The 22,668-nt window shown below is 46.6% G+C and overlaps 1 protein-coding gene across 4 annotated transcripts in view; it reads right to left on the reverse strand.

Moving 5' to 3' along the window:
• ETV6 (ETS variant transcription factor 6) overlaps nucleotides 1–22,668 on the reverse strand; it is a 230,812-nt gene that overhangs the window by 128,920 nt on the left and 79,224 nt on the right. For 3 of the 4 annotated variants that reach the window (XM_004592569.2, XM_058655715.1, XM_058655717.1), the window contains one exon: nucleotides 2,330–2,459. In XM_004592569.2, the coding sequence (XP_004592626.2) occupies nucleotides 2,330–2,459 (130 nt within the window). The remainder of the gene's footprint in view (nucleotides 1–2,329; nucleotides 2,460–22,668) is intronic. The other variant, XM_058655716.1, reaches the window with a different exon arrangement.

A 22,668-nucleotide genomic window follows, 5' to 3' on the forward strand; every position in this document is an offset into this window, starting at 1 on the left:
CTCATGCAGAACTGAGTTCAAATCTTGACTTACTGCTTACTACTTCTGTGACTCATCTTGAAAAGTTGCCTAAGAGCCAGCACTGTGGTGTGGCTGCATAACGCTGCCATCTGTGCCACCTGCAGCCCACACGAACACCAGCTCCATGTCCAATTCTGATGTAGCTCCCTGCTAAAGCCTGGGGAAAGTAGTGGAAGATGGGCCAAGCGCTGGAACTGTGCCACACGGAGTGGGAGACCTGGATGATGGTCCTGGCACCTAGCTTCGGTCTGATCCAGCCCTGGCCACTGTGGCCACCTGCAGAGTGAATGACGGATGAAAGATGTTTGTCTCTGCCTCCCTTCACTTCTTTCAAGTGTTTATTTTAAAAAGAGAGAAAGAAACAGAGAGAGAGAGAGAGGAAGGAAGGAACAAATGAACGAAGGAAGGAAAGAAGGATGGACGGAAGGAAGGAAGGAGAAAATATTACTTAAATGCTCTAAGCTCTGACACTGAAATAAATGAAGACATACCTTACAGGCATGTGAGAGTGGGATGGAATATTTTACATAAAGGGTATCACACAGTGCCCAGAACGGGGCAAGCCCATAACTAGTACGAACGATTGTGACTGAGCTTAACTAGTACGAACGATTGTGACTGAGCTAGGCATGTGGCAGCAGCTAGCAAAGGGCTAGTGACTAGCACAGACATGGCTCAGCAAGCAAACTGTCTACCCAAGCAAAAAGTGCATGCTGCTAAGGAGAACACGCTGCCAAGAACAGAGAAGGCTGCCTTAGATGAGAATCATCTTCTAAAGTCAGGAAGGTGGTTAGATCCACTCCTGTCCTAGCACAGGGTATGTGTCAGCAAACAATACTGCCTCGCAGTAACAGCACAGTAACTGCAGATGAAGATCTCCCGATTCCCAGGGGTGGGCCCTGTTTGCTCACTTGTTTGCTCATGATAAACTCTCAGGGAGAGGGAGTGCTTTGGACACAGAGCTTGAGGTATCCAGATGTCATTATAGAATGTCACAAAATATAGGCCGAAAAGGTCAGGAAAGGAACCATTAGCTGTTTGGGATGAATCTTCACAACTTTTTTTTTCTCTCCATACTAAAATGTATGCTCCCTGAGAGCAGGGATTTTCATCTGCTTTGTTCATCTCTGCTCCCCACCCCCCTCCACACACACACCCAGTTCCTAGAGGACTGAGTGCCTGGCATAGCATTGGACAGTGAATAAATGAGAGAATTACTTCCGAGTTGTGAGTGTGTAAAATGGGTATGCTGGACACCCCGTGGCTTTGGCATGGAATGTGCTAGGCTTCCTTTTCTTCCTGATTCTGTCTCCCCAGTTGTTGGCCATAGTGGGCAACAACTGTGTCCATGCTGATGGACAGAGCAAACCAGAGGACAGGAGGGATCCCCACGGGCTCAGCTGCCAGCTGCTATCCTCACTGGGGGGCAGAAGGGACCGGTCAGTCCCGTCCCCCATCCGCAGCACCACAGGGATCTCAGCCCTTGAACTATCAGGGAAGAACAAGAAGCCCACGCCTCGGTCTCCACCCGCTCCGTCTTCAGCGGGCAATCCTGTCCAGGGCAGCTGCACCAAGCGCAGAATGACCAGAGTGTTGGTGCGCATGCCCAGTCCCAGCTGCACTCCCGACCCATCTGCATGCCAAAGTGCACGCTGGGAGGCAACAGGTGATGCCTCGAGGACTTGGATCCCTGCCACCTGGGAAACCTGGATTTGGTTTCAGGCTTCCAGCTTTGGCTTGACCCAGCCCTGACTGTTGGGAGCCAGTGGCTGGAAGATTTTTGTGTGTCTTTCTGTCTCCATGCCTTATCAACAACAATCAATAAATAACAAAATGAACAAAAATACTCAACAAGGAAAAGAGAAAGATGGTAATAACGTCGTCTTATAAAGGAAGGAAAAGTGTAACTAACAAAACAGGGTGTGAGTTGGCTCAGAAACTGATCAAAATGTTTTACCAAAGGAAATAGGAGAGGGGATTTGGGATAAAGTTTGGAAACAGGGAACGACCACAGTGCCCTACAGAAGACTGAGTTTGATGCTGCCGTATACTGCCCACCAGCAGAGTCCTTTTTTTTTCCCCCTTAACACGTCATCACCAGGACGAGAAGAATGCTCTGAGAATCTCCAACTTGCCAAAGCCATTTGGGATGACAGCCAAGAACACCAAAGCAGCAGGTGTAGTCACGTGAAAACCTCAGAACCCGCCCTCTCTGACTTGCAGCCCACTGCCTGCCTCTCCTGTGGTCAAGCTAGTTGTCCACCTGTCCTCCCTCTTCCCCACAGCGGCCCAGGCGGAAGACACTCACGCAGGTGCGCTGGCAGGCGGATCGCGTCTTCCTCCATCCTGAGGGCTCGAGGCACTGGAACATGAAGTGGAGTCGAGGAAGCGTAACTCGGCACGGGGCTCTCTGGAGGTGTATATGAAATCCGTTCCTGCTGTTGAAAATAAGGGCAGGGAGAGGGGAGGGGAAGAGACGATGAAAACTTGGAATGAAAGTGTGACATCATCCAGATCTGTGAGGAGCGGCGCTGGGGCATTCTGGAGCAACTGGATTGCTCTCCCCCAGCTGCATACACTTATCTTGCGTTTGAGATTTACAATAAGACACGGGGAAGATGGAAAATGGGCTTTTCCTTTGGACTCAGGTCAATGTGTGTGCACCACAGTAATCAAGTGGAGGGATACACGGATAAAGGGATGAAAAAATATGCCCAGGAGAGAAGTTCTCAGGCAATCCTTGCCACAATTATTTTCTATGTCCCATATTAATATCACCAATTCACTAAAATCACATTTTCTCATCCATAAGGCTTCATATTCAGATCCAAGTAGAGGGACTTAAACACACAGAGTGGAAAATAATGGCATAAAAGGTAAATTCTAGAATTAGCCGGGGTGGGGGGAGCTATGCGCAAGGACAACCACTACCCATTATAACCAACATTAAACTGCAGGACATTATCTGTAATACTAACAGGAATTTCCTTATTCCTTCACGCTCTACAGCTGAATCAAGATTGCTTTTCACTCCTAACAACTTCAGAGTTTGATTTAAAGGTAAGGAAAGTATTTAAAAGAAGATACTTATCAATCAACAAGGAGATGGGGAGGGCTTTGGTAGATCCATTGTTTAAATTCAAACAAATCGTGTTTTCTAGATGAACTGAAACAAACTGGATATGGGATCGGAAGCATTAGTATGAGCTTTAAATTCCAAAACTGCACATAATGGCAAGAAAGCGACTATTGTATTTAGGAACACAGCAGCTCAATTTGCATCTTAGATCTGCACACCAATGAATTTGAGTTTCAGTCCATACATACACATAACTTTTTGTGTTTGTGTGGTTTTTCTGGGCAAAGCAAAGTGGGACACATGAATTCCAAAAATAAGTTAGAAAGAAAAGACCAGGAAGATGCTACTCCATAAACAAAAAGAAGCAAAAGAACATCTTTAAAGAAAGTGAAGTAGGTGTTTAGTCTGGAAAAAGGGTTAAAAAAAATTTTTTTATATCTCATCAAATGTTCATTAAGAAGAATGGGAGTCTCCCAGTCTTGGAACCAAAGTACAGCTGCTCTTCTGCTCACAGTCTGGAAAGTTTGGTGGTTGTGGTTGGAAGTTTCAACTGTAAATGCATCTATACATACTGTTGTAATTTCCGGACAGAATTGCTGCACCTTCCCTAAGGCATCCACTAGGAAACATGAAGGCCATGGGAATCTTTCTGTTTAAACACATATTCAATCAAGATTTGTTGGTAGATTTCTTAATTAACGGCAGACACATAAATCCTACATTTCATTTCTACCACAGTCAAGATGTCCCAAGAAAGGTCACCCAGGGGCAAAAGCTTCCTGAACTTTACCAAACATCCCACACTATGAGCAACGCTGTCTTAAGGATGAGTTATGCTCTTTGATGTTGCTTGGGGGTGTGCAAGGGCCAAGATACATAAACACACAAATGAAAAACACAGCATCTGTTTAGGGGTTTTTCAGGGTGAGATGGACTCTTCAGCCATTTCAGAGATGGTGTGCTGTAACAAATTCTGCATCGACTGCCACCTCATCTGACACCCTCCCTCACATCTTACCACATGTTCAGATATCTTCCATCAACTTTAGTCCCTGAAGCAGCTTTCTGTTTAGTTCGGGTTTTTGCAGAAGTGAAACTGGGTGAAGCAATCAGCGCACAGCCGAATGGCCTCCCAATGGCCCGGCGCGAATGCAAAACAAGGGACACCAATAGATAGGTGGAGAAACTTGCAAGACTCTGTGTAGTTTCACCACAGCCAACAGCTATCCCACCCCGTCCCCTCCCTCTCCAACAAGGACAAACTGTAAAGCCAGCTCTCAAACCTGAATGTACTTTATTTCACATCTCCCTGCAGCTGACTGATAGCAATCAAGCCCTGTATCCTCTAGAAAGCACTTCTACCCAACTTGCTAAATTAGCATTGTGCTGGGCCCTTGACCTTTTTAGTTTTGGGTCCACATAGCTCCTGACCCCATGGGAATGTTGACCCGGTGCCATTGCTAGGTGACTGATGCTTTCCCTCACAAGCCATTCTGGGTGCACCTGGATAATGCAGCCTAGAGCTGGAGTGCCAGAGAGCAAGCCAGCCTGGTGCATCACAGCTTCTGCCCCCTCCAAGGTCACCACAGCCAACGCTCTAAGTGAAGGGCCTCTGAAAAGGCTCAAGGAAGAAGCCTGGCAGTCTCAGAAGAGAGGTCATCCTGACCAAGACAGGGGAAAAGCAAAACGAGCTTCCAGGACCTTGGGCGTCTGCCAGCAGCCACTCCCCACCTGCTGTGACTTGGGCTCAGCAGCCAGCCAGCACAGCGCTCAGGTGACTGCAGGAAGGACACTGGCCCATGGGATGGCCTCTTTCTGAGAACCGAGCACACAGCCAGGATGCCACACAACACACTCAACTACTTTTGCCTGTCTTTGTGACTCTCCAGGGGGACTCACACAAGCCTTTATTTTTATTCTCTTATGATACCCATGTACTTCATACCTACAGAGGCGCTTAAGCAGCATATGAACAATTAGAGACATCCAACAAACTCTGCTATTTCATATGGATACCCACAGTCAGAATGGATTAAGGGGACTGAGACCCAATTTTCCCAATAAAGGGAACTGCTCTTTTCTCCCAACTGCTTCTCTGGTCCCACCCCCAACAAAGGAGAACGGGTGAAGGATGCAGCCTGCAAATCACCAGACAAATGGAACCAGAGGTGCTTTCTTTTCACACTGCAAGGAGCAGGGGGATAAGGATTTTCCCAAGAGGATTATAAACACTGTGTTAATTAAATTAAAATGCTACAGTGATGTTAATGTATTCAAATGTCAGGAGGGGTAAGGGGTGGAGGTCAATGCTGTAACTAGAAACGCCATGATGCGGTTACATTATGCTATTAGGATGTTGAAGAAAATAAAGCAAGTTGCTCTCAAATTTGCACACATGACCTAGCAGATCAAGCAAAGCAGGAGGCCTCTGGGGGGCAGCTAAGATGGATGACAAGTGTTCTGGGAGGCAAAAAAAAAAAAAAAAAAACAAAGAGCTGCACAAGGCTATTGGTTAGAGAAAACAACCGTGAGATCTGTAGGGGGTGAAACATACATTGTACTATCCTTACAGAAAGACTTTTTTTAGTGGACTGTTGTTCTGCAAGCACAACTATGAACACCAGGAAGAATTACCTTCCTGAATTCATCCCCCCGCCCAAGGCCGTGACAGGCCAGGGCAGGGCACCTGTCTAATCCTGCTCCTTTGTACTCCGAATGCTGCAGGACCCGTGACTTCCGTGTGAATGTGTTTTACACACTAAGGGAAAGTGGAGCCCTGCTCTCGCCCTAACGCAGGCTGCATATTACGGAAGCCACAAAAAGTGAATGTAGGTGAAGATGGTGGGTGTAGGTGTGAAGATAACTCTGAGACATCCACACCCCATACCAGAATCCCACGTCCACTTCTTGGGAGGCTGCAGCTCAAGTACTTGGGTCCCTGACACCCAAGACTGGACTGAGTTCTGCCTCTGGACTTTGAGTTGGTCCAGTCCCAGCTACTGCAGGCTTTTAGGGGAAGGAACCAGGAAATGAGAACTCTGCCTGTCTTGATCCTCAATCCTTCTTTCAAATACATAATCTTACTAAAATAAATAAGTAATAAAAACTTTTTAAAAATAAATATTAACAGTAGTCTTCCCTACTCAAAATTATCCAGTTGATGCATATCAGATGAAAACCACTCCCTCCCACCACCATGACACACACACAGCCCATTTCCACACATCTGTGGTTTCTTTAAAAAAGGCTGAACTGTAGATGAACTTACAGCATATGACTGATTAAATATACTATTCTTGAGAAATAAAATATTAATGGACTAAATAAAAACAAAAATAAGATTAGTTGTCTTTGAAACAAGATGGACGTCAAATACAAGTTAGGTATCTCTTATCCAAACTGCCTGACATAAGTGTTTCATATTCTGGGATTTTGTTGAATTTTAGAATATTTGCATATACATTAATAAAGAGATATCTTGAAGGACCAGACCCAAGTCTAACAAGAAACTCATGCATGTTTCATTTATACTTTATAAACATGGCCTGAAGGGAACTTCCTATCCGTCAACGCACCTGTGACCACTCGTTGAAGGCAGCTGTGGCATCGTGTCAGTTATCAAGAAGTTTCAACTTTGGGGAGCATTTAGGATTTGGGATTTTTCAGCAACAGAAGTTCAATCTGTAAAGAATCCTCTATCAGAGAGCTAAAATGTCCTTGGATTAGGACCATTTTCTAGAAATTGTCCCCATCCTCATCATGAGTTACCCCCAAGGGTAACTCCTGGAGCCCATGTCAGGGGTCTGGCGGGGAAGCAGCACCACTGAAAAGCAACAGTGAGCATCTCCCTAGAGCCTGTAAGGAAGCCACAGGCACCCTTTTATCCTTCTGCACTTGGGCGGCCCCTATTTGCTACAGAAACCTGCAACCTGGACGAAATGGCAAGCTGCAGGCACCGCACACAGAGCGGTCCTACACAGGCACCATTTGGTATTTTGAGGAAGGGTCTCTATTCCGTCCTACAGGCTTTTAAGGAAGCTGCCCAGGAAATCCAGGGTTTATACCATAGGCAACCTCTGTAGATTGCAAGGGAAAAACTCTCTTATGAGAAGCTTTTTATTATGCAAGCTTATTCTTACCGCTGCAAAATGATTCCAAGTGGTAATGTTGGCTTTCATGTAGTTTTCATGAACGTGTGGTGTCTGCACACTACCCCCCCCCAAAAAAAGAAGAAGAAGAATATACTGGTATTTGAGCTGCCCAGTGTTCTCCCTTTTTTGTCATTAATGCCAACAAGGACACTCAAAACCGACACAATGCCAACGCCTTTCACTTTGAAGATACACTATTTTGTCTACCCCAGAATTAAGTAAAATAAACCTCAGAAACTTAAAATGCAAACATCAGTGTTCTTCCCTAACTACTTAAAGTTTGTGGGAATGGAATTAAAAGATAAGTTTATTTTGATTCCAAACAACTTTGTAAACCCACAGATTTTCAGAAGTTTTTGAAAAGTTGTATGATTAAAAAAAAATGTTTGAACCAAAACAGACTTAACTTTTTAAATTCCATTACCCAAGAACACTGAGATGTCTTCCTACACTGCACATACAAACTCATAGACACTAACGCTTTGGAATCTCTCCAGAAGGCTATGGTATTCCCTGGGATTTGTGGGGTGACAAAGAATGCCACAGGCATTCAAACAGGAAGTGTGACATGGAAAAGCAGATCCTTCATGTTGGAGAAGTGAAGTGGAAATGATTTGTGATTCATGATTCCATTTCAGAGTGCTTCAGGACAAGGGTACACCAAGGGCCCAGCCTGGCTCCCAGGCCTGATAATCCCTCTAGATGCTGAGTCTTTGGATTCCTTGCAACCCAAATGCTGTCCCACTTGGAACACTCTGTGCGGCGCCTATGGGAGTGTCCTACGAAAATGCAGATGGGTGGGGGGCTGTACTCTGGGACTCTGGAGGTGCTGTCTCTCTGGACTGCCCAGTTGTCTGGTTCAGCCTTGGGGAGACAGTGAGCCCCTGAATCAGCACACCCAGCTTGACAGGAGGCTCTTCCTCCCAGCCTGGCTTCCTCCATCAAAAGCAAAGCCCTGTCTGGTGAAGTTTATAAAGATGCCTCAGTACCTGCTCTAGATTTCTGGTTCAAAGAGAAACAGACACTTGCTAGCCAGCCTCCCTGACTGGTTCAATTCTGAAACAGAAGGCAGGGTGCTGCCTCTGGCCAACAGATACACTCAAATGGCAGCACCTGCAGTCTTTGGCTCATGCAGCTGTAGGTTTATCCATTGGCTGTGAGGTTGAGAAAGGAAGAACCTGGAGCTGGCATCAGGGCCCTTGACTTGCATCCTGTATGAGTGCTAGTTCAAGTCCGTACTACTCTATCATTCTGGCTCCTTACTAATACACCTTGGTAGGCAGCTGAAAAAGGCCCAAGTGCTTGGGTCCCTGCCATCTATGTGGGAAACCAAGATGGAGGTCCGGGCTCCTGTCCTCATCCACGCCTACCCCCAGCTTTTGCAACCATTTGAGGAGTGAACAGCAGAATGGAAGACATCTGTGTGTCTGTCTGTCTGTCGGTCTCACCCTGTCTCTGTCATTCTGTTTTTCAAACTAATTAATTAATCTTCCTAAAGCAAATGAAAAAAGAGCCTTAACAATAGGTCTTGTGATCAGACATGGCTATACAAAGTCATCAAGATCTTTTTCCACCCTGATTGTTAGACACTGTAGTATTGTTTAAATATCCACTCCAAACCTAGCCTTGTAGTAAGCATTATGAAAATAGAACCCTAAGTTCTAGAATTTCCAGAATGGTCTCAATATTTAAAATTGTGTCATTTCTTAAACAGGAATATCCCTCCCCCCACACACACAGGTACTCAAACAAAAGATGCATTACTGCTCCGAATACATATCCTAATTTTTCTTGGCTAATCCAGTCACAGCACCAAGCAGGACAGAAGGTAACACAGAGGCAGCACATGGTTTGGGCTTCCCACAAAGTCTCTACTTCCTTCCACTCTCACATTGGCCCTCCAGGCAAGACTTCCTTATCCCTGCTCCACAGAAGGAGCCTGGCCTGAAGATCACAGAGCCTCAGCCACCTGCTCCGGGTGCCAGCACTGGACGTGGTGAGGCTGGTCGTGTGGGCAGACTCTGGCCTCACTCCACTCCTAACACAGGGGAGCAATGAGAAATCACACTGACGTAATGCCAGCCAGTCCCCAACAGCCTGACAACCGATGGGCAATCCTATTTCTCTGGCATGGCGGCCTCAATTCTCTGAGAATTCCAGTGGGAGTCCTCAGGGGGACGCCAATTGCATCAAGCCTGGAATGGCACACAGGTCCCACCTGGGTCGCAGGGTGCCAGTTACTTAGGCCATCCTCTGCTGCTTTCCCAGGGTATTTGTTGACAGCCAGATCGGAAGTGAGGAAACTGGGACTCACACTGGCACTCTTATGGGATGCCAGCATTGCAGGTGGTGGATTAAACCACTATGACACAGTGCCAGCCCCAAGTGAAAGCTTATTAAGGAGAGTTCAAGATCCAACAGGCAAACCTCGATCTCTGTCTCCATCCATTGGTCCACTGGGGTTCAATCCGGGACCTTACGAGTCTACTGAACAACAACAACAAGGATGTTTAAAAGCAATGCCCTGAAAGATGAGCAGGAAGGCAAAACAGCCAAAAACCCTCAACTAGATTGCTTCCCCATTCTCATTTTAAAGCATTACAATTAAGATCCCTTTCACTCCTGACATGTCATGAAATTCTTTTCTTGAATTTCCTAGCTATTCCTACCACGAACAATAAGCAGCCTGTTAAGCTGTGAGCCCCACACAGGGCAGACTGCGGAGCAGGTATAGTTTTAAGGATGCATAGGTGGCTGGCTCATTCGGCAGAAACCTGGCACAGATGCCCTTGCACACAAGGGTACCAACTTCAGACCTGGAAGGGAAAATCGAGCTCCTGCCATTTCCTGCCCTACACGAGAGGCCTGACCCCTGCCTCGCCGTGGATGATTGCTCTTGTTCAAAGCAGAGATGAGGTGAGCACAAGCTCCTAGCACAGCACCACAAAAACGCACATCCCTCTGACAGCAGCGCGGCAGCTTCCCGGAAGGGGGGGGGGGGGCTCTCCATGCAGAACCATCAGGTGCATCTCCGGAGACAACAACAGTCTTGTTGGATTTCTCCAGAAATGCCCTTCAGCTTTAGATCCACCCTTGGAAAGAAGGTCACTAAATCCTTTCTTCCTATTTCTACCAGCAGAAGAAACAGGTACTTCAATTAACGGCAGCTTGCATCCTGGGCTCGACAAAGTGGCCAAGTTGGGCTCTTTATTAGCTGCCTTCTCCTCAGCTAATGCTGTTCCCCCTAACGGTCTGGCTATTACAATTAGCCGATCTGTGTTGTCCCTGCCTGGGGCTAACAAGTAATGAACTGAGAGAGTAGCTCTTCAGCTGTATCAAGGGGGCCATTAGAGACTTCTCATTTTTCCCCTCCTCCCCCAGATGACAGCCACCTTCCAAACAGACACTAGAGCCACATGATCATTCCTGTAGCCCCTCACAACACCCTGGGGCAGGGAGGTTCCCCTGGGACTCATCCAGGACTAACGGCAAAAAAGGTTGAGGGTCAGGTTCCTGCAGGTAGTGGCAGCCCAGGGGAAGTCCTGCAACTTGGACCTTAATTCCACCCACTCCTAGCGCTATAAGCCCTTCACCTCCTCCTTTGACTGTCACAGCATCATTCAAGGCTGTGCTCTTGATTTCATTCTTTTTGCTGCTCCATTCTGGAAGGCTTGTAAAAGGGAGAGAGATGCTGGAGACGCTGCGACTCCAGCCCACAGCCCCAGCAAGTTACTGGGACTGGCTGAGGCATTCGCTCTAAAATGAAGATGATGATGAGTCGCACAATTTATCTTTACAGAGCGTCTCTAACTTCCATGCACCACACACATCTAAGAAGCTTCAAGCTTTACAGTCTTGACAAGAGAGCAAGCAAAAATGATTTACACTGCGACTCCAATGAGGGCAATTCAGAGAAGAACTGATTCTGTATTTCCCACTACCAGTCAGCTGGTCCAGCCTCCAGGCGGCTCCACAAACCCAGCACATGAACCCCCATAAGACCCTCACGAATACTCTCACCTCTGGGCTTTCATCGGTTAGAAAGAAAGCAGGTTAAACTCACTGCCAGAGTCAAGTTGAAATCCCTTCACTCTGCACGTTAGATCATTCTTGCACTATTTCATGGTTAAGAAGTAAATCATCGATTAAAAAAAAAAAGGTCCTGCAAAACAAACAAGCACAAGTTGGAAGTGGAAAAGAGGCATACTCTGGAGAATGGGCAACACAAAAATACAACACAGCCTGCAGGAAAGCGGTCCACGCCGCCTCCGCGCTGCCGTCTGGGTAACAGGCATCCCAGTGCCCAGCGTGTCCTGCTATGCAGTGCCATTTCAAAAGCAGAGGAGATGAAACCTAGCAAATCTGGGTTTCCTGGACCTTGAGCTTTCTGTGAATGCTTGCTTTATCACGAGGAGGAATTTGAGAAATCCCTAAGTGAACATGGATCTGTGTGCTTAAAGAATTAAACCTGTCTTGACTATGTAAAATGGGAAACGAACTGACCAAGACTGCAGACAAAAGCTGCAGTGCCTCCCAGCTCTTAAGTCTAAAAAGTAACACAGTCTCACACACGGAGCAGTAGTGTTGTTGCACGCCTGCATTTGCTCTTCCAGAAAAGCTTGCCCAGAAGTAGCAAGCCCCTCAACACACCGGTTCTACCTATATTTACGAAAAAGCATAGAAATTTCCCAGTTAGCCAAAGCCAGACTCTTTACAGGGCCTCAGAACTGGCCTCTTTCCCCTTCATGGAGTCACGCTTACAAAGACCTGGGAGGTCTACTCCCAACAACAAATTCCTGAACCGGGTTTGGGAATACAAAGCAAGTATTGCTATGAAAATGCATTGGAATGAGAATGACACGGGCAATTACACACAGCCACACATGAGAGTGACAGAGGTGAGCAGAATATTAGGCAGCTCAAAATAAGAAGGATCGTGACCACCTATGGAAACTAAAACGTAACAAAAATCCCAGCGTGTTCAAGCAAACCAAAGTGTGCAGCGATGCTAGCCAGGAACTAGGCCTGGGAAACACGACGGGCAGAGCTAAGCGTAAGAATCACTTCTTAACATTGAAACATAACTGAAATAAATCAAGACACGTTAAATGATTCTCTTTTGCCATCCATTTTAAAAACCCTATTAACCAATCTGCAATGTCCCCTCCCTCCTGAGTAAACTGCCACTGTCCTGCCTTTAGCCATAGAACAGACAATATCAGGGTAACAGAGGAAGTGCTGAGTGGTGACTGCCCGACCTACATAGCAATGACTGCCCAGACACGTGTGCGGTGATTCCTACACTCTCCCCAACGACCTGCCATGCCCACTCCAGAAAGGTTCCTCAGCTCCATCCTGGGCTTGTACTTCCATGCACACAGTTCTTGCAGCATGCTGCAAGCAGGCTGAAGGTAATGAAAATCTAGTCCCACTTCCAGCCTGCACCCACTTCCTGTCTCCCACCCAGCAGAGTCTACACCTGTCTCCAGAACCCCTTCTCCTGCTCACAGACCCACACCACGCAGCTGATAGACCTGGGAGAGCCTCGCTGCTCCTTGAGTGAGGAGGGGAATGACCCCCATAATGGTTGTCATGCTCAAGTGGCTAGCGATGCACAATTTCCCCCAGAAATCAGCCTGCTACTCGTGCATAGCTCTTCATCTCAGCACCCTGCTTGTAACTTGGGAGAAATGCCTTCCACTTGAAGCAGCTACTTACTTGGTCAAGTCCTGCAATTCCAAACCCCTAGGAAAACTTGAGCCTATGAAGGTTCTGAGCTAGCTTCACAGTCCTTCAAATGCACTCAGCTGTATCCTCTAACACCCCCAGGAACGACACCAGAAGCAGCACCAACTCTACTTGACAGATGTGGAAACTGAGGTTGAAGGATTTACAAGACCCTCTCATACACCACATAACCACAACGGATGGAGCTAGCACGCCTAAACCCGAGGGTGTCTTCTTCCTTCCAAGTATTCCCTCTGCCGTAACATTTTCTCAAACTTGTGGTTATCACGATAACATCTGTGCACACAGTGGCCAGGAAGAGTAACAGTGGTTTACTCAAGAACCCAGCGATTTATTTACTCATTTCCTAATAAAAACATTTTCAAGGAATGGGCATTAGCCTCACAGTTCAGTATTCAGCATCCCACACCAGAGTGCCCAAATAGAATTTCTGACTCTGATTCCTGATTCCAGCTTCCTACAGCAGACCCTGGGAAGCAACCGAGATAAGTAATGTCACAGCCCATCATGTGGAAACCTGGACTGTGCTGGCCCAATCCCAGACTTGTAGATATGGGCAGAACGGAACTAACAGAGAGAAGCTCTCTCTTTCTGCCTCTCAAGTAAATGCATTTAAAAAGAAGAAAAAACAATTCAACGGAAAACAAAATTTTCAAATTTCCAAGTACCCTGAAATTATCAGTATTTTATTTCTTGTTCCTATTTAAGCAAAGTGTAAGTCTGAAACAGTGATGGAATTAAGGCCCGGATGTGGAGTTGCCATCTAAAATTCACTGGGGTGTTGGAATGACTAGAGCAGGGAGTCCTCTCTGCGTCCTCTGAGAGCAACCTGCAGACACCGTGGAAGCGTGCTATGGCATCCGACTCACGTTCCCCAGTCCTCCAACCACTGCTTTAATCTGGAGCTGCCAAAGCAAAAGTCCATGAAAGGAAGAAAAAAACCAAAGTCTGGAACATTTAGCAAAAACGTTAACGGAAAGCCTCTGAAAATCACTTGGAGCTTGTAGGGTTGACACTGGATCTAAAATCAGGGCTAATATTTCCTTGAACGCAAAGGGATTCCCCTCCGGTGATCTGACACTGTACTCCTGGTCACATGAGAGTCCAGTACATGCTGACAGTCATCAGGACTTCTTCTGGAGAAAGGTAAAAGGATGTATCAATATATAAACAGGCCGAGATGCTCTTATTTTCCATAAAGAGTCTTGTCAACCCAGTACTTAGCTTACAGTGCAACTCATTTCAAAACAATCTTGCCACTGGACATAATTGGTATTGGTATTTATATTTCTTAAAATTTAAAGCCGAAGTGATCAATTCATATAGCCAAGCTGTTACAAATACACTCCAAAAGGCCTTTAATCACTGAACCAGGTGTTTGTATACTTCATGCAATCAAAATTAAACAATTCATTTCTCGGAGGCACTGGGTGTAGCCACACTGCGCACTGGGAGCTGGAGACCGGGACAACACCATACCAGGGTGGGTAGCAATGCCAGCCGACAAATGCTATCCCTATCCCTGAAGGAACAACGGAAACCGCAGTAGGTCACGGCGGCTGACGTGCTATCTCCCTCTTCTTCATTGCTCCAAACTGACGGGCATTTATACAGAAGGACAAGAGGAAGGTCGGAGGCCAGGAGGCTCCGAGTAGGAACAATACAGTTTAGCCTTCATCAAATAGTCTTTATTTTCTCTCTCTGTCTCTGTGTGTGTGTCTCCTCCCTCCTCCTTCGACAACCACCTAAAGCAATTTCCCTAGGAGCTCTCTAGGAACCAAAACCGAAGTTGGTTCAGCACGGTACTTTGCAAACTTTGACCTCTCCTCCCGAATGCAAATTACCATTGTGCATGACAACACTTCTTCGCTTGGATAATTCTTGTAAATGGACACAAGGCTTCTTAGGAAATACCTAGAAATAAAACCCAGCAATTCCTAGCTCTCAAGGCACCCTGCTCAATAGTATTTACTTTTGCCCTCTAGAACGTGAGCCCTGACACTGAAGCTTAAAACTTTTTCAAAAGAGAATGTGCACTCCTCAGCAGTAACTAGAACCCAGAACCAAAATGGCAGTTTCAGCTGAAGTCAGACTTCATGATTCAGACCCCCTTCAGAGCTGGCTTGTGATGGCCACTCTGTCATCTTTAACCTGGCTTACTTCCCTACCGTAGGTAAAACAATTATGGGGAAGTAACGCAAACCTCCCAGGTGAGGACTGGCTGATATTCCCCTGGAAAGAACTCTTCTTAAAATAAAAGTTGCTGGGTCTGGTGCATAGCCTAGTGGCTAAAGTTCATGCCTTGTACACACCAGGATCCCATAGGGGCGCTGGTTCTAATTCCAGCAGCCCTGCTTCCCATCTAGCTCGCTGCTTGCAGCCTGGGAAAGCAGTTGAGAACAGTCCAAAATCTTGGGACCCTGCATCTGTATGGGAGACCTGGAAGAAGCTCCTAGTTCCTGGCTTTGGATCAACTTAGCTCAGGCCGCTATGGCCACTTGGGGAGTGCATCAACTGATGGAAGATCTTCCTCTCTGTCCCTCCTCTTCTCTGTATATCTGACTTTTCAATAAAAATGAAATAAATCTTTTTAAAAAAAGATGCTGCTTAAGGACTTTCGAAAAAAAATACGTGGGTACTTCAAAATGTTTGTAGGAACTAGATTTAAACAATAAGCTTGTTTTGGTGCAAACACATTTGAAATTCATGCATGTGACAGCATCTTCGAAAAAGTTCATGAAAGAGGCATGGTAAAACAAACTATTCACAGATTTCAAATACTGTTTGCACCAAGATAAACATGCCTTTTAATTCCGTCTACACAACTTTTTGAAGTATCCTCATAGCCTTCTCTACCACCACCTAATCAACCTTACTAAGACTGCACTCTCAAGGCAACTTGCAATTGTTCTTTAACCAATTCCAGCTACCTGCTTTCCTTCCCCTGCTTGTGAAGCGAAAAATCATCAAAAGCACAAGCTGGAATAACCACACACCTCTCTCCATCTAATACTTCCCATTAAAACCAGAAACACTAATGGGAGGGTGAGGGGGGACCCAACTTGCACTACCTTTGGCTGTTTATGAAATGGAGACCTCTGTGCCGAGTGATGACGTTTTGGGTAAATCCAATGAGTTCTAATGCGTGAAGAAGGGCATGCCATCTGAGCACGTGACTCTGGCTCAGGTGCCGCAGCTCGTGCTGCTTCCCTGTGCTTTCCTTCTGTGACGTACTTAAGAAAAATGTGTGTGCATCATCTCACCGCATTGCAACATCCGGCGACCATGAGATCAGAGTGTGTGCGTCTTTTCTTCAATTCCGACTAGGAAGATCGGTCTGTTCAACCTTCGGAGACAGGCCTTGTGTATGTCATAGCTAGATTACGGGGCAAATAATGAGAGCACGGAAATCTCCAAATGACCCTGAGACGCCCACGACCTAAACAAGAATCTCACTTGCTTCAGACCAACATTAACAAACATGTGCTAGTTTCAATAAAAGTGCTTAGGAAACCTCTTAGATAACCTTCAACTAGACCATGCCAACTCGGCCTAAGAAGGGCTCTCACCACGCCTGGACTCAGCTGAGGAGGCCTCGCTGAGCGCTTCCTGTCCTGCCATTCAGGTGCCCTTGGCCCAGGCCTGCCAAACCTCCTCAGTGGACCCTGCCCTTGACTGTGGATTTTAAGAGTGTCCATCACAATTGCTTCTTTCCCAGCCAATGGTTCACAGGGGATGAGACTTTGATTTTCCTGGATCTTCACCATCAGTTGGGGCCTGACTTCACACTGACTGGGACTCTCAGGCCCTCAAACCGGACAGCTCTGGGCATTCCCACCTTCCCAGCAGGGAAGGGTATCATTGGAAGAAAACTCCACAACAGCAAGAACCTGGTCTGCCTCACGCAGCATCTTTTCTCTGGAACAGAGCTCACCATGGATGCTCATCAGGTAGCAAATGAATGAATGAATGAATGAGCAAGATGTAGTATTTCTGACGGTCAACACAGACTCTTGTCCTGTGACCACCGAGGGCTGTGCAGTGACTCGCAAAGGTTTACACTCAACTGTCCTCTTAACAGTCTTGACACAAGCTGCTCCCACTGTTCCTTCTTTGATTTCTCCTCCTCAAGGAATCTGTCCACTGTCCCCTCTTCCAATCCCTTGTTTTCCAGCCTTATTCCAGCAGCTCCAAGTTCCTGGAACTCTGTCTACCTTGACCCCATCTCATCTATTTTGACGCTTTATGAGTATGTGCTTTTGTCCTTAGGAAGAATGAACGTGTTTCTAATGTGTTTCTACTTACTCCAAACACATCACAATTCAAAAGTACTTTAGAAACACCTCTTTGAGGGCTTTCTGAACACGAGGGTTTACTTCCATCTCCTATATGTGACCAAACACCACATCAAATATAGCTTGTCAAACATGCCACTGCATGAAGTCAGCTATGTCTAAAAGGCAAATTCTCCATCAAGGATAAAAGTCATTCATTCCTCTAATTTTCTACGTAATGCTTCTCTCCCAGCTAATCTAGAAAACAGGAACACTGACTAAGATTGTGTTGTTTTATTGTCTGGTCCCAAACGGGGTGCCTGATAGAGCGTAAATACTCAGGTGCTGACAGATGAATGAACCAAAGAGCTACAGGCCCTTATAAAAGACTTTTCTTTGATTCAGCAAATGTGTGCCTGGCTCTGCTAGATGCTAAGAATATTGAAAGGGTAAGAAAAGAGAAATCTCTATCTTCTTTAAGGAGCTGGAGGTCCCTGGAGGTAGAAGTGGCAGGGGGCAGGAAAGGGGACAAAAAAGGGAAAAGAAAAAGCCTATCGTTTATTGTTAAGCACTCCAACAGGCACAGGTATTTCATTTAAACTTCCAAGCAATCCAATACGGATGAGTTTTTAATTTTCATTTTAAAGACTGGAAATTCAAGACTCAGCAGCATCCCCTAAGTTGCACCAGGTTCCTAAGTGACAAGCCAAGCTCAGAACCAGAGCCCACCAAGAGCACTGCACAGCCTCTTCCCTTGACGCCACCTGGCCTGTCTTCAGAGATGCTGCCTTTGACACTCCCAAGAAGATAACGCGGGCCTAGACATCTCACTGTTCCTTAGCTCGCCTCCTTAACAGTTCATCACCCTATGTGACACGCACATCCTGATTACACTGAGAAGGCTGAGCAGCTCCAAACACCAGCCCCTTACAGTGCACAAGCCCCAAGACATGAAGCAGCAAAGGCCTCGCTCAGATGATACCCATGACCAAGACCCCTACTCTGTGTTGATGCTGGGGAGAGGGCCAGCCTGCAAACACCCCTGCAGGTCTGATGGATCAAAAGTGCACACCAAGTGTTTGAAAGGAGAAGGGGGCTTAGAAGCCGGAACCAATGGTGTTAAAAGGGGGCCACCTCAGGAAACATTCCATAAAAGACCAAGGCATTTTAGCCATTCTTGTCACACAGGAGATGAAGAAGGGAACCTTTCTGATCACGTACATCTCTGAGAGTCAGGAGGGAGGTCTCACACTGTTATCACAAAAGGTCACGAGAGTCCAGGCTCCATATTTTCTTTCTCCTTTGATTTCCTCCCTCAGTTGAGTAATGACCCAGAGGTGTGTGGCTTAGAAGCATCCAGACTTACCTGGAATCTTGGCTCTGGCCCTTATCAAGTGACTTTGCACAACTTGCTGTAATTCACCAAGTCTCAGTTTTTCCATCTGTAAAATGCAGTAATGACCACACTGGCCCTACCTCATCCAAGTGCATAAGGAGTGAAGGAGCTAATGCAGTGGAATTTAGCCAACAGCATGGGCGGAGCAAAACACGCTTTATAAACAGCAATGACAAACATATATGTGAAGCATTGCAGCCAAGGAAATACCAACACACATACTGACAGGGTCATTTCTGAAATGTCTCAGGGGCTCCACCCATGCTGGGCTCAAGAACTCACCCAATTACACAGGAGGGCTTTGTGTTAAAGTCATGATGCTCTTGTGAAACTATTATCTCTTGCAGAGTTTAAATCATTTTCAAGTGCCTCTGTAATTATTTCTTGTTAAACAGAAGCAAAACAGAGCTAAGAGTGGGAAAAAAGACCCCCAAGACCTGTTCCTATAAAGATGCTGAAATCAAAGATCCTAAAATGATCAGATAATCCACCTACCTAGATGGGGGAAGATACTCAAGGAGGAATGACTCAAGGTAATCTCTGCAACTCTATTACTCAAGCTCTGCCAGAAGGGAAAACACGCATTTGCTTCTTTTGATTAACATGTTAGTGGCTTGAGGTAAAACATCAATAGGTGTGCTAAACAGAGGTTTTCTGGCTTAACACAGGAATCAGATAAGCCAGGCGCCTGTCCACTTCACCCGGACTTTCCAATCCACTCTGATACTGTTGAGCACAGGGGTTGTGTACGTGGTGGAAAGGAGCCAGCAGTGCTCCAACAACAGATGCATTTCACTTCCTGCAATGCAGTTACTGGGGTTTGCTAAAAACACACAGTCCGTCCCATAAGCAGTCAGTGACGGCCTGGCTTCAGAGCAGTTGACAGGACGGCCTGGTGGGACTGTTCATCAGCCATCCCCACTGTGCTCCCATCTCCTTTACTGTGCACTCACTTCTCCTCTCTAGCTTCCAGAGTGAAGCGCAGGAGGAAAGCTGAAAATAAAATGATCCATCACAGAGTAGGGTGCAGCAGAAAGGCTAGGGAAAAGGCAGAACAAATAAACACGATGAGCATATTGCATGTGCCAGACGTCGGTCATGTTATACTTTTCTGTCTCACAAACGGAGAAACCAGGCCACCGCGAAGTTCCAAGACTTGTTTCCCAACGTCACGCAGGTGGCAGGACTCCAAAGTGTAGAAAAGTATGTCGGGCTCCAAAGTCATCTCTTCTATATTTTTTTTCTCCCCAAAATGAGGAGTTCTTGGCAACATGAAAATGGTACTACGGACTTATGGAAGAGAGTAGAAAATGCATACGAGAAAGTTTCTTTGGAAAGTTCTAGCATTCAACCTGGTTATTACAAAGCTAGAATTCGGCCATTTAAACAGAAGAGGTGAGGCTGGTGTTGTAGCGCAGCAAGTTGAGCTGCTCTCTGAAATACCAGCATCCCATATCAAAGAATGGTGGTTCATGTTCTGGCTGCTCCACTTCCCATCCAGCTGTCTGCTAATGAGCCCAGAAAGCTTCAGATGATGGCCCAAGAGCTTGGACTCCTGCATCCACATGGGAAATCCAGATGGAGGTTCAGGTTTCTGGCTTCAGCTTAAACCACCCCCCAACAACTGCAGTCATTGGAGACGTGAATCAGATCTCTCTGCCACCTCGCCTTTCAAATCAATCAATCCCGGAAAACAAATAAACAAACAAAAGGGGGCATGTTCTGGCACTCAGAGTCACATATGGAGGTCCAGGGTCACAGATACCAGCTTCTTGTTCTAGACAGGGGAGGAGGAGTGGGAGATCTGTGTGTCTGCCCAGTGCAGCCCAGTTGGACCTATGGCAGCCCTGTACTGGCAAGCAGCAGATTCCAACAACAGGAAGCAGATGGCAGACAGAGATGGGGTGGGAAGCGAAGCGTGGAAAGGCTGTCGGTCAGTAAGTCACCAGGTTGGTGCTTGGAAGGAAAGTGGACCCCACTGAGAGCTTGCTAAAGGAGATTGTGTCCATTTTCTTTCTGAGCCTTTCCTGCTTCCTACTTCCTGTTTCTCTCCTCCCTAAGTTCAGTCTGGGCAGGAAGGGAACTCAGCAATTGAGACGTGCATCCTCATTTTTCACATGAAGAAAAAAAAAAGTGGAGGCCAACAGAACTGAGAACATACTTCTTGTTTCAGAAACCAGGTAGTGTCTAGTTCTTCTTTTTCGTCTTTCACTATGCACTACAGTAAGGAGAGGAAGGGTGGACTGAAAACACGTCGCAAAGAAACAGAAATCCAAAGTGTGCAGCGATAAAGATATCCCTTTATCCTTTATTTATCTCAAAGGTCCCCCATTCTATGAGTGTGTGACTTGAGTCTTCTTTGCCCAGGTGGCATTAAATATTGCCATCAGGCCATTCCCACACAAGATTGTCACAGGTCAGATCTAAGGTGGCTGGCCTGGAATGTTGTCTCTTTAGGCAAAGCTCATCTGAAATGACTGCATTTCTGGGTGACCAACTCTGCCGGCTCCCAGCTTTGTGGGATTTTCACAACCAAACTGTGATGGTCCCCGGGGAAACTAGGACAAGCCAGTTACCCTCCTGGAGGACCATGTTCTTAACTGAGCTAATGGATCCAGAGAGGTACAATGTGCTTAGCTGGAAATGTCAGTTGGTAACGACAACGGGTAAGTGGTGGTGAACATTTCCATTTTTGAAGATGAGAAGCAGGATGAAGATTAATGAATGCCAAGGGCTTTGAGCCTTTGGGGAGGAAGGGATTCTCAGAGTAGGAAGTGCTAAGTCCATAAAAGAAGCAATATGAGGACACAGTGGGGCTTTTTCATGCCTAATGAGTATGACTAAACCTTTAAACACTTTCTGTTCCGGCCCATGTTTTTCTGAAATTCGCTTTTCCTTAACAGCCCGGAAGGTAGCCCCCAAAATAATAACAACAATGTTCTGTCTCTTTAAGAACAGCAGCAGGGAATTTCAAAACTTCCAAAGACTTCTAAGAGTTTTACAAGCTCTTTCTTTCATATAGAAAAGCAAACATATTATGGAAAAACAAACTACCTTCATTTTTCTCCCAAGCCATGCTCAATGTTTGCCACATGCAATTTGAGGGGAAGGAGGAAACCACCTGATTAGAAAAAAAAATAAATAAACACCTGAATTTAAGTGGCATCCACGTACCCATCCAGGTTATTATACTCATGTTTTCAATCAAGGAAAAAAGCTGGTTTTCTACATTGCTGACAATACAACTCTGACTATGAAGACTGGTCACGTTATCCTAATGCCCGAAACCTGCGTTTCTGGACTCCCTAGAGATCCAGGCAAAAGACTTGGACAGAACGCTCTGCAGCAGTACTTGCTGTGGATGGAGAAAGCCAGGCCACCCAACCACAGCCTCGCTTTTAGCCTCTCTGGGCCACCCCAGGCACAGGAGGCAAGGTGTGGGGTACAGCAGCGGGCTCCCCAGGAAGCACGGGCTCCCCAGGAAGCACGCCCCAGAGCCCCTACTCACAGGACAAGCTCCCAGCTGTCTTGTGTACTTATTTGGGAAAGGCATTTTCCCATTGTCTCTGGTCTCTGGGAGGCATCACTGCAACTCTAGAAAGTAATTTTCTGGCGAAGAGCAAACAGCAGCCCTCAGTGGGGCCACGCAGCCATGGACACTCTCTCTATTCCTATTTCTCTTCACAAGGGCTGACTGCAAAACACAAACGAGAAATCGCATCCGGCTCACAGATGCACCCACGCTCTGCAGTGGAGAGCCCTGACACCATACGGGTGCCTGTGCACGGACACCCGGAGCAGGGGGAGGACAGGGTCTCTGGGCTTAGCAGGGCAGCGACCACCATCAGAGAGGTCCTCCCTGCAGAACAGCCTCCTCACCAGAGCTGCCCCGGCCAGGTGTCCGTGTCTTCTCCTCTAAGCTACAGCACACCCTGCCTGCCTAGTTGGAACTTGGGGGTCCTGCCTTTCCAGGGGCCCTGCCTTTCCAGGGGCCTCCCC

This window comes from Ochotona princeps, chromosome 27 (genome assembly GCF_030435755.1).
Source record: "Ochotona princeps isolate mOchPri1 chromosome 27, mOchPri1.hap1, whole genome shotgun sequence".
NCBI classification, from domain to species: Eukaryota; Metazoa; Chordata; class Mammalia; order Lagomorpha; family Ochotonidae; genus Ochotona; species Ochotona princeps.